At 39.1% G+C, this 13,007-nt stretch overlaps 1 protein-coding gene across 2 annotated transcripts in view; it reads left to right on the forward strand.

The window, feature by feature from the left end:
• dlc1 (DLC1 Rho GTPase activating protein) overlaps positions 1-13,007 on the forward strand; it is a 78,211-nt gene that overhangs the window by 20,635 nt on the left and 44,569 nt on the right. The window contains exon 1 of one of the 2 annotated variants that reach the window (XM_016671407.1): positions 9,313-9,816. The exons of the other annotated variant lie outside the window; for it this stretch is intronic. Within the exon in view, the coding sequence (XP_016526893.1) occupies positions 9,687-9,816 (130 nt within the window). The 5' untranslated portion in view covers positions 9,313-9,686. Of the gene's footprint in view, positions 1-9,312; positions 9,817-13,007 lie in introns of those variants that run through there. 2 annotated transcript variants of the gene reach the window in all.

Raw genomic sequence — 13,007 nt, forward strand, 5'->3', positions numbered from 1 at the left:
AGATATAGATAAGGTCCCAGTCTCGTCTTCTTAACCATCCTTTGCCTTTTGACGATAAGAGCCAGACTAGATGTCGAGCCTGATGCACTTTTGAACCATTCTCTCGTTCACCTTTTGTCCTCATTTTTTCAGTTCACCTTCGCCAGTTTATTTTAAAAGTATTCCACCAACTAGAAGTAAAGATATAAATAAATACTACGTAACTTGCAAAGATACGTAAAGTACTGGAATGTGTTTGATATTATTTTATATGTTAGACCAACACAAAGTAGTGAGTTGTTATGAAGTGAAAGGGACAGAATTTAAGAACTTGGATATTCATTATCATTTAGTTCTTCAAGTCAAAAGTCAGCATTGTAGAGCCACAATTTGCAGCAATGCAGATGTGTTTCTGACCATTATTTGGCAAGAAGAAAGATCAAACTCAAACTGTGTGTGAACAGCAATTGTCAAGTATTCCACAAATTCACAATTTGTGGATATAGGTCTGGACTTTGACTGTACCCTTTCAGTCACAATTATGCTGTTATCTAAACCGTTGTGACTCTTGCTGCATGTTCAGGGTCAATGTCCTGCAGGTCAACTGTTTTATAGACTCAAGTGTTTTGCTGCCTCTAAAAGTCTTTCCTCCCTGATTTACCTGAATTTCATAACACCTATTGTCCCAATGTCCCCAAACAGCTTCTCAGTCTCTGGCACTCTTCCATAGTGAACACATTTGTGGAGCACATGAATAAATAAACAAATACAAACTCAGAAGAAGCTGAGCTGCAGCTTCTTCAGAATTATCTTGGCCCTGTTGGTTGCTTTTTTGATTAATGCTCTCCTAGCTTGTCTGTCTCTTCACTTAAGCCATTTATGCAGTTACAGTTATCTGTCCTTGTGACAAAGAGGCTTACTCTCAGGACATATCTACTTCATGTTGACTTCATTGTGGATTGAGCTAGACAATAAACTCAGGATTCTATGTCTGCTTATAGTGCCTGGTCATTAGCAAATATAGTCAAACAGATTTACTTCCTGGCAACGTTCATTATCTTCCTCATTTCCCCTCATCCCCTGTGTCATCAGACCTCTCGTAAACAATACTGGACATGAGATGTGACGTAGGCACAAGCTTTCTGATTGACCCCTGCTGATTCCAGGCTTGATGAGATCTCTCTCTCTCTCTCTCTCTCTCTCTCTCTCTCTCTCTCTCTCTGTCTTCTTCTCCTTGTGTGCGGTTGCATGTCTTACGCGTCTAATTGAGTTCTACCTTCTGGCAAATGACCCAATGTGAGCGAAAGCTTTCTAAAAATGCATAATACCGACTTCAAAAGGGTCACGCATTCTTGGTAGTTTTTCTTCATTTAAATCAATCGGACTCCCTGGAAGCAAGTTATGTAAGCCCCATCGCTGTGTCTTTGTGTCAAAACCCACTACTCTGTAGGGGGAAACGGGGATATATTGGGATTTTTGGCAGGGGGAGCACAGAGCCTTGTGTTCATTGTGACACTTCAAAGCCCTCTCTGTACCCCCTCCATTAAAGCCCCTGGGAATGGCACATTTGTGACAGTGTTACATCACACGACAAGCCCTGAAGGCTCCTGTTGCCATGAAAGATGGTTCATTCATGGTTAATTTTTACCACCCTGGGTACAAACAGGAGCTCAGAAGTAGCTAATAAGATGTTTCCATGGTTGTCACTTTGCATTGAAGCAGTTTGAGACCTCCCTGCCGTGTTGGACATACCTTAGTGAGCGTTCAGTGTCTTTCCTGGACACAATGAGGCCATTGCTGCCAAGCTGCTTCTTTTGCGTGTCCAATCACAAGCTGAGATTCACGAGGCCTGCATAACATTATAGCAGCAAGAAATGACACAAGTTATGTAATCTAAATAAGATAAAGGAGAGTTGGACATTTCATGACTCCACCTCTTACTGATATGGACAGTTTATAAAAAATAGTTTCTTGTGACATTTCAGCTTTGCTTACAGCGAAATATACAAATTAAGCAAAAAAAGAAGAAACAATGTTAGATGACAAGATTGAAGTACAGTACTGAAACTGGCTTCAAAAAAGCACATATTTCTTGCGAGTCTATTGCCAAGCAATGCACATCCTCCTGAACGTGACCCTCAGTGTGAAGCCTTGTGATGATGGCTGCATAACGCTGTGAGGAAGCTGTCCTCCAACAGGGAGAGAGAAGTGGAGCTTCATCGAGAAGCTCAACTGAGGCCCTAAACATTAAACGAAGTGGTTTGGGTCAAAGCATGTTAGGTCAATTTGTTAGGATGGCTTAGTCAAAATCCAGGCCCTTCTGTGGGCACTGGTTGGTGTGCTTTGTGTGCTTATCTGGAAGGACACCTTGTTTAGTTCTGTGACCTCATATCCTCCTAACCAGGACGCTGACAGCTTGAGTTTGTGTGAGTGAAAACACAAAGAAGGAAAGATTAAGATGCAAGAGAGCAAAGAGAAGTTCAAGGTTCGCGTTATTTTCAAACATTGTTGCTTGAACTCTGTCAAAAAGGCTTCCTTCTGCATGTGGCAATCAAACTAACCTATGTGGTAGCTGTAATTAAAGACTCTATTGTCCAGTGTTGCAATGTTTCACACACACATTCACTACACATTTCTCTCTTATGTTGTGTTCAAACAGTTAATTGCTTGTCACAAACAAAGATTACAATACCTACTAGTTTGTAGGAAGGATCTTTTTTTACTAAGTACACGTAAACAGATTTGAATCAGCTATTGGTTACATGTACAGTTTCTTTTCGTGTGTGTGTTGTAACATGAATTCATTTTAGTTTTACAAAACCAATCTCTTTTAAGTAATCAACTGCCTGAGGAGTTAAAAACATAGTGCCTCAGTAGGACAACTTACATTGTGAGAGGTACTCATCTCATTTCCAATCAGAAACATATTTATTGGTTCAAAGAAAATTATTTTGCCATAGGTAAGAATAATTTTGGGCTGGACTGTATTTGGACGTGTGGCAACATTGTGTCAGAAATACTGACAGCAGCTACAGAAAGCTCTATAACCAGAAATGAAAGCAAACATTTTGTCATTTCAATCTACAGTTAATTTAAAGTACAAAATATTACTGGGAATTGTGTTTTGTTTAAAGGTTGCCTATACATTTTTAGCTTCTGGCTTTCTAGCTATTTCTTTGGCTTTGGCTTTTTAGAGGGTTGGACCATTTCACTGCTCTTTATTGACCTAGAACTTGCTCAGAGTATGACCAGGTCATCTGTTTGAGTTTCTCATTGATGTCAACATGCCAAGCTTGGTCATGCCACATTTTACAGATTTTGTCTCATCTTCATGCACAACAGTGACTGACTTTTTAAAATGTTTAAAAGTCTTTGAACCATAGACTAAATGACATTGGCGGCAATGATTGGTTCATCAGTTTCAATAATTGTGCAACACACAAACATGGAGAACAGAGTGTTAAAACATCTGCGTTCCACTTTTTCATACTGGCATTGGAGCTTGTAAGCACAACACTCAACAAATTCCTCTATGGCCTTTTTTCCGTGTTCGTCTCGTTTGTAGTTGAGGTTCAATGCAGCCTGCTTTATTTTGCCAGTCTAAATATAAACCAGTAAGAGTAAAGAACACAATGATGGGCACCAGACCAAGATCAGGATTAAAGCTTGAACTTTTACCTGCACTTCAAGCCTCACTTAGCTGGAGGAGGAAGAGAAAACCAAGTTTCTTACTCTCTCTGTGGGCTCCCATAGGGGAGTGGAACATTTAGTGGTTCCTGTAAAAAAAAAATGTAAATGTTTTCTATGTTTATTTCTCTGAGTTTCTGTGTAAAACATCTTATTTGGGTCTTAAAGTGAAAGTATGAATTGGATTTTATGGAACATTATAAGCGGTCGTGTCTTAAATATGGTTGTCACTTTGTGTTCTCCGGTTTTAAATAGGGCACGCCCATTGGGATGAAGGGGATGGAAATAATAATACCAAACTGTATCAAGTTGTGAACTACTTTTGTGGGGGAAAAAAAACATATTATAAAACCCCTTACAAAATGTATTTACAGTCATATTCACAAAGACTTATCTTTTTTGTTAAATTTAGTAGAGATTAATTTAATATAGCAGTTGAAAAATGCTTAGATATTTCGTTTGCAATTGAGCTAAATTAAGCCTTATTTGGCATGACACCGACCACTAGCCCCATCATCAATAAAGAATACATGTGGTTTATCTGGTGATCAAATTGTGTACTCTTGAGTGTTAAATAAGCTCTAGGGCCATGTTAGGGCTTTAGTTTCCCACAGCATGAATTCTTCTTATGCCACTCAAACAAATGGGAGGAGTGTAATAGTGTGGCAGGATTTAAGAACTTCTTTCTAATATTTATTTGACTAATGTTATTCTCTTTAACAAAAATCAACACATACGAGGTGTCAAAGTAAGTAGAGCCGTGTTAAACTTTTCTTAATCTATAAGTATGATTACCTTGTGACTCGTCTTCTGGACAAATACGTTTTACACAGATGGTCGCCTAGAAACCCCCGCTCCACCCTCGGATCTTGTGACTGTCCTTGTGGCTTCAACAGACCACATCTTCATCTCCCCAATTGGTCACATTTTCACACCACTTTTCTCTTAATTCCGAGGAAACCACAGTGGGGAGGACTGAATGGCTTGCTTCTCTTACTTGTGAGCTTGCTTCCTGTCACTGCATGCCCTTTGAGGACATTATCCTTAGCTGAACGAGTTCTTTAATGGCTATATTGGAGCTGTGCTGCTTGAGCGGAGACAATATTGCCTCTACTCAAGTTTGTTTTTTTGTCCTGTGTTTGAATCTGCCTCTGCCCACTTTTTCTACATCATCACATATCCAGTAAAAGAGCAAGTGTGTTTCACCCTATTCATTGTTAATGCAGAGTGTTCTGGCCTTTTCCAAAGGTTTCAAACAGTTCTTTCACTTTGAGAATCATAAATGTCTGTCTGTCTGTCTGAGGTGTTCATGCTGTCTCCACTCTAATGAATCAGTCCTGGCTCAGCAGGCTGTGTCACTCTCTGGCTGCTTTACTCCTGCTTTGTTGGTTGTTACATAAAGATATTGAGGGTAGGAAGTGCAGATTGTAAGGATAAATCCCATGTTTTGTTTTTTATGTTTCAGAATAATTTGTCTCCAAGTAAGGGATTATTTTCACACCAAGCTTTAAGTGGTGCAAATGCAATCTAGTATTCCATAAAAACAAAAACAAAAAATCCTGAGATGTTGTGTAAAATCTAAATACAAACTGACAGCAGTAATTAGCAAACAAAATAACTGAAACTGAAAATAGCAACAATGCGACAAAGAAATCAATGAATGATGGAGTTAACACACTTAACAGTCTGGATATGAGAAGGTAAACTAGTCTAATCGTAATGGATTGGAGGCCCATACAGCGTTATGTTTCAATCTGGATCATGGAAAATGTAAAGCAAGCTTGTTGCTTGAGAGCTCTCAGCGGAGTGTAGATGTTGAGATCACACAAGCATGATGGGGCCGGACCATTTAAGATGTTAATAGTCCAGAACTAAACACAATTAAGAATCTGTGGAATGATGTGAAAACTGACGTTCATAAGAGCTGCCAATAAGAACATGCAAAAAATGCCCCAAAAGACTTGAAGCTATAATTGCAATGAAATGAGTTTCTATAATAATGAACTCAGTGAAACTTTCTTACAATTGTATTGAAACCGTGCACGATTCCCCTTTTATGTCACAAGCATGTTCTACTTTTTATTGATTTGTAACATAAAAACATTTTTGGTTGTAATGTGAGAAAATGTGGGTTCTTTAATCTATGTTTTGATGTCTAAAGTCACTCAAATTCTGCTAAAATTAAATTTTGGGCCCCGCTTGATATTTATCACTATTCAGCAGTCAGACTAGTTGAATCTACAGTGTTGTGTTTAAATAACCTGACTCAATTAAACATATGACCTGCAGAACAGTGAACTGGAAGATTTTAGGGGCGTGTTTGTCTTGCAGCATTTGCTTGGTGCCAGCATCCTATTAGTTAAATGTCTTTGCAGTTGTGGACCGTCTGCCTGCTCAACAGTGAAGAACCAGTTCAAGAGTCGGGGTCATTAGTGTGTACACAAAAATCCCTGAAAACACTCATGAAAGAGAAGGAAGGAGGGGAGTCAAGTGTTTTACTCCACTTGACTTCACTAATCGGCTGCAAAGAAAATAGCTCTGAGGACAGACAATGGGGGGACCTAGCAGCGTAATCCTTGCGTTACGATCGGCGCATGTCACATTTTCACTGGACTTTACGAATTGGTGTCACCGTTATGACAATGTGCATCTAGTTATGCAGTGTTACATTTTAGTTCGCAATGTTCACTTCCCTTTTTTTTTAAAATGGAGTTATGCTAAAGATTCCCATATTTATTCCAGAAACTGACTTTAGCTTTTATGCCCCAGCGATTTTGGAGGTGATGTTGGTCAATAACATTAGTCGACCAAATGTTCCTGCATTTTGATTTGTGCAGAAAAATTCAACAGATTTCGATTGTTCTGTCAATATGGACCAAAATCTCTGAGGAGTGTTTCCAAAACTTTGTTGAAGCGACACCGACAAAAGTTAATGCCATTCTGAAGGAAAAACAAGATCTAAATTTCCACTAAAAAGTGGTCTTTAATATAGTGGCCTATAAGAGCAAACCTATTTTTTTATATCAATGTTTCCAGGTTGTATGATTTATTTTACTTTCAATTGGCATCCATTTAAATTATTTCCAAATCACTTCACGCGTGTTCGTCTCTGAACTCCGGTTTACACAGCGTCATAAATCTTTGGGAAGTTATGTTATAGTTTGGCAATGTGCAGGAATGTCATCTGTCGATAGATCTGAGGGAAATGGAGAGTTCCTGGCTGAGAGCAGAACAAAACCTCCAGCAGATCATCACATCAAAGGGTCCACCATAGCCAGGCACACCCAGACATACATATTACAGCTGACACATTGTTGGCGTTGCTGTAAAAAGCAAACGCGAGTTGCATTGTTTTCACTGACGTTTTGATCATATAGGCGCTCACGTACTGTTTATGTCCGCTGTTTGAAGTCCACCCAGCTCCGCCTCTCCTGTCTGTGGGTGAGTATGTCGTCAAGTTGCCCTCCATCCTCCTGATGAGACAGATGTAGATACATGCTGCTGGAATGCCTTACACAGAGGAACCATTTGGCATAATTAAAAGCTTTTCTCCTTCGTGTGTCCATCCCTCTTACTCCACCTTTTAGGACTTTATTCTTCAAGCTAAAAAAAAAAAAAAAAAGCTCGATACACTGATGGAATATTACTACTACTAGCACAAGCTTACACTGGAGAGTTTCAGAATATAATCTTGATTTAGATTGCCATTTTATGACTTCAACACAATGTGATGAAGGATTTGCTTTTAATAGACTGGTTCCCTTTGCCATTGTCTTATCCACTTTTACAATTCTGCTACAGAGGTCGGTCCGCTGCCACTGAGACGGCCAGAAAGTAAAAACACAGGAATGCAGCCTTATCGCTCTCTGCAAACCTTGGGGACCATAAAGTCAATTGTCCATGATGAGCACAGTGCTATCAACAGGCTGAAATAAGCCTTCTGCTGGGTACATTACCTCCTCTTGCCAGGGCAGTCGACATGATTGGCTCATTTTCTCAAGCGTGAATCTTATTGTGGCCTGATCAGTACATTCTGCTCAAAACAGACGGCAAACCACAATAAGTAATAAGTTGCATAAACGGAACTAAACCATATGGGCTTGATGAACTTTACAAAGGAGATCATAATTTTTATTACTAAGTGGACTTTGGGGAATGTATTTTAAATCAGCTTTAATGGATGTCATTTTAATTTTAAGAGTAAGTGCGGGCAGCAGCACAAACTATGTAATAAAACCAGATCTATAGTCCTTATTTTTTTAATCATAATGAGCAATTTAGGTTTACAGAACTGGGAGACATTATTTTTAGTTGCAGTTGGCCTTCTTGACACAGCATAATGAGTTGCCATTTGTCTCCCTTGAAGCGCTGTTATTGTTTGCACATACTCCTGAGAAGTTAATGAGAATTGTTCTGTTTGAAAACAGAATAATTTAGTCAGATTTTGTTGTCTAAGTTTTTTTTTTTTTTTTTTTTTTACAGTTTATGTAAATATTTGATTTCAACTGTAAGCAGTTTACAATTAAGTTCACTGGGAGAGAGAAACTGTTTTAGCTGCAGTATCTTCCTGGTGTTTCTGTGTCATGGGACCTGCTCTGCATAATAAATTTATTTTGATAGCCAAATAATCAACAGCCATCTAAACAGCAAGTACACATGCTAGCGTTAATTTCGTCCTTGCGTAAACTGTTCCTCATAAAAACATGCCAACGGGAGCAAGACCAGAGTGTATTGACAGCTGTAGATATCGTCAAGAACAGAAAATTTAAGCTTTGTGCACTTTAGTTGACAGTTTCCAGAAAACTATTTTCATCCAAGTCATCCTGAGGCTGACTTGCAAAAACTGCTGTTGGGATAAAATATCAGTCGCTGTCAAGAAAGACCAACAAGAGAAGTTGCATTATAGAGACATCATCATCATAAAAAAACAAAAAACAAACACAAAACATGTGTAGTGTTAGTTGAGGTGATATGAGATTTCTTGTTTTTGTTGATTCATTTAATGGCTAAGGCTTTCTCATGGACCCCAGAGAACCTGGCTTCCCTAATAGAGGCTAAATCAGCATTATCCGATCAGCGCTAATGGATTCCATTGTGTCGATTTTGTCCGTCATGGAAGCTTAAATGTTTTTGTTTCATAATGGTTACAGTGCAGTTGAGTTTCACAAGAACTATCAGCACATGAGCTTGTGTTTATGACGACTTTGTGGGTGAGCACATCATGTTTCAGTCAGAGTTAAAGTACATGGCATAAGTTGAAACATAGTGTAGATTAAAACCCTTGATATTCACAGTTCTTGAAAGTCTATATTTAGCTTTTTTTTAAGGCCTTTGCAATTTATAGTTCTGAAAGGATCCTTCTTTGTTTCCTTGTCCTTGATCGGTTTCATTTGTCTTTTGGAGCAAATGGACCTGGACAGGTGGAGCTTCTCAACAAGCAGACTGCCATAGAATCTGCTTATATAACTGGCTTTGATTTACCTACCTGTGCTGGAAAAAGAAGAGCTGATATGTGAAGATGAATGTGATAAAGAGCAGAGTCAAAAAAAAAAAAGAGAGAGAGCGAGAGTTGAGATAAAACGCTAGTCGTGACTGTGAAGTACTCAGATATTCGCAGAGAGCACTGGAGCTTGCATTCTAAAAAAAAAAAAAAGCACTTCCACACACATATACTCACACACACTCTCCCAGACACACATGCTGGCAGAATAGAATATGAGAACGTTGCAGCACTGGCTGGATGTGTCCCAGCAGATACTGCACTGATGCTTGCTGCAGCAGACTGGATTGCACAGGCTGGACTCCGACAAAGCAGAGACTGGGCGGTGGAGAAGGACCCTGAAATAAGCTTGCTACAGAACCAGATAGGTGGAGATAACACAAAAAGGCAAACGACAACATATGTATGTTAGGGCTAGGAAAGTGTAGCAGCAGCGGAGCCAGGTGGATCTGTTGTGGAAAATCAATCTCATCAGGAAACAGGTGTGGGAAGGAGTGTGGCGTAGGTCAGCTTAGGGCGGATGCTCGTTGATATGTCTCGATCTATGAGGCTGCTGCTGCTGCAGCGGTCCTTCAGTGACCACATCAGGTCCTCCACCAGCAAAGCTCTAGATATGCTCAGCAAGCCCGCCCGAGAAAGTCGACTTGCAGGTAAGAACGTGGGCTCAGATGGCAGGTGTTATTGTTTTAGCGTGTGTATGTGGTGTCAAAATATCAGCCGCATGAAAAAAATCTGCTTTGTCATTGTAAAAAATGAAAAGATACCTTTTAAGTTGCTTTGACAAAAAAAAGTGACAAAAATATCAATAGATCAGCAGATTTGTATCTTTTAAAAGATGGGGTGTGGAGTCTGAAGATGTTTTCATTCCTATTTTTGTAACTTTGTAATTCATATCTAGAGTTTATTTTCCCTGTCGGTGCCTGCAGACGAGCAGTATTGACTTTTTTTTTTTTTTTTTTTTTTTGCCTGCGACCAGCCTTGCTGCAAATGCTTAAGGTGTGGTTTGGACCATGTTTAACTTATGAACCAGATAGCCATCCATTACACCAGAGTACCCAGCTCTCTGGTTAGCTTACCTCTTAATAATATATATCACTAAGAGCAGCAGCTGGAGGACAGAGTTAGCTACAGAAATGCTTTTTATGTTGCCTCCAGATGGCTGAGATCAAACACATCAGGCACTTTCAGAGAAGTTTGAGAAAAAAACCACCAGCCATCTTTTTGGGATGACGGATTGCAGAAGTTTGATTATGAAATTTCATCATCCTCGACACAAGTTTAAGTAGATCTGTATTCCATGAAGGGTACATACGTTTCCAAATGAATCCAGAATTAAATGCTCTCAGCAATGCTGGTGGCCATTTACTGTTAGCAGAAGCGAAGCAGGTCATAAATACCTATAAATACTTTGAAGTTTCAGTGTGATGTTGCTTGTCTCACTTTAACGTGATTAAGAAAATGCAGCGACCGCAATTCCAAGATCAAATATTTCCTTTTGAGTTTGTGGATGTATGTCATGCACTCCTTGTCGTGGATTTGTAAATTTATTGGTCTGTTGATTTGTTTTCATGACCACATAACAAAGATATAGACAGCAGTTTATCTTTTTAGATGCAGGATTAGAGAGAAGATGCTGGGGTTTCAGAATGTTTACATTTCTGCAGGAATCAGAGCTTATGCAAGCCCAGCTCAGGGTAGCCTGAAGCTGTGAATCCAATATTTACAGCCTCTTACAATTAAACAAAAGTGGGATAGACTTGTTAATGCAATTATCACGATTCCATTCACCATTCCAACAAAAGTATCTGTATTTCAGATCTACATGTTACAAAATTTATGCCTTCCTTCCTCCATTTCTTAGCTGTAAACAAGACATTTTTTTCTTATGTATTTATAGCAGTGCATGTCAGTTATCAGTTCTTGTTTGGTATTTAAGCATTTACATGCTGTAAAAAAAAATGTTTATCTCCCTTAAGATCTATGGTGAATAAGAAGTTAAAGAACATATAGGGAATTATTTTAATTGTCAAAACTGGTAAGAAAAATCCCTTGACAGGCATAAACAGACCCATGATTGGTACAAAATGTCCTGTTGCAGATTTCTTAATTTTTTTTACTCCAAAAAGTCAAATATGGTACAAAGGATACAAAATTGTGACAGTTATTTTGAATAGTGTTGGTATATTATATTTTTGATTCTCCGTCTTTTCAGCACACACTTTAGGTTTATTGGCAGCTATTTAAAAAAAAAAAAACAAAACGTAGAAATCATTTTAACTTTGCCATTGTTGTTGTTGTTCTATCCTGGTGAAATTTGCACAACATACGTGAACACCAAGACACATAGGCCTTTGAGTTTGGTTTGTGATTCATTCAGAAACATGAGTGTTTGCTTTCAAGGACTTCATGTTAGTCCTGTGCAGTTTGACTCATCCTGAAACCCAATAGCCATGTTTCCTTTCCTTGGTCTCGTCATCCCTATGATTCCATCACAAACTGAATCATGTTTACAGCCAAAGGGAGAAATATGCTCTGAGGAACTCTGAGTATGTGCACTAACAAGTCCCAGTTTCCACACCGACCTTTGTGCACTGAAAGGTGTCACAGAGATGACTTATTCACCAAACCATTGTCCTCATTCATCCTCTTTTTTTAGCCTCTTTAGGCATGGGAAATCCATAAATACATTCTCTAAGATACCACAGCTTCCTCTGCATATGTCCTACAGACAACTTTCCTAAAGGCTTGGGGTGTGTCCTTCCAGAGAGATACTAATGAGTACCTACATTATAGTGCAAAGTGATGTTTACATCCACATCTTTTGTTCAAATCAGTTTATTTTTCGCTCACCATACACCAACACATTTAGAATATCGTGCGGTTGTTGGTTTATCATGCACAGCAATAGCCTATAAGTCTAAATGTAACAAAGAACCAGGCCTGATCCACGCTGATCAACCAGAGTGCTTTAAAATGAATTTAGAGGTGAGAATGATTTGAGTGTCGGGAAGGGATAGACAGATGGATGCTTTTGATTTTTCCACACACTGCAACACTCGGTACAGGATGTTCAGAAACTGCTTACTGAATTATGTCAGCAACACTCAGCCTGAATGCCCTCCTTGCCACTTGTGCTGACAGGCTTTCCTCCCACCCCCTACTTGGTACTCCGCATGCACTAAAACCACATCTGTGACCTGAACATTGTGTAGGTCTCTGCTGAAGCCGGTAATTAGAGAAAGGAAATTAGATGTTTTGGTAATCAAAGGAAAAAGTACAACTGATTTCTGAACTTTCTGCCTACTGGATATATGTTCTATTTTATCTCAATGTCTTCAGGTTAACATTTCTACAACAATAACAACAACAACGAGTATTTTATCTTTTCATAAACACTTACCTGCTTAACTGATTGTAAATATGAATAGCAACTCAGGCTGAAACGTGAGTGTTTTTAGGCATCGGGGTTTAAAGACATGCCGAGCATCAGAATGGCGAAGAAAGGTGACTTTGAACGCCACACAGACTGCTCTGATTATTTCCGAAAGTGCTGACCTACTGGGATTTTCGAACACAACTTTCTCTCAGGTATACAGAGAATGGTCCTATAAAGAGAGGAAATGTGCAGTGAGTGAGTGGCGGTTGTGTGAAGGAGAACACCTTGTTAAATTTTCTAAAAGAAAAAAGGGGGTAGCAATAAAGTAGCCAGTGAGTTCAAGTCGGAAATATTCATTGAAAAAACATGGGTTGCTCTTGTCCAATGTATATTGCTGAAGTTGAGTCTTCCTTAAGAAGAGAAAAGCAACACCTAAAAGTGTCTTGATGTCCAAGAAGGAGGGGA

Source organism: Poecilia formosa, unplaced genomic scaffold, assembly GCF_000485575.1.
Source record: "Poecilia formosa unplaced genomic scaffold, Poecilia_formosa-5.1.2 Scaffold44, whole genome shotgun sequence".
Classification (NCBI taxonomy): Eukaryota; Metazoa; Chordata; class Actinopteri; order Cyprinodontiformes; family Poeciliidae; genus Poecilia; species Poecilia formosa.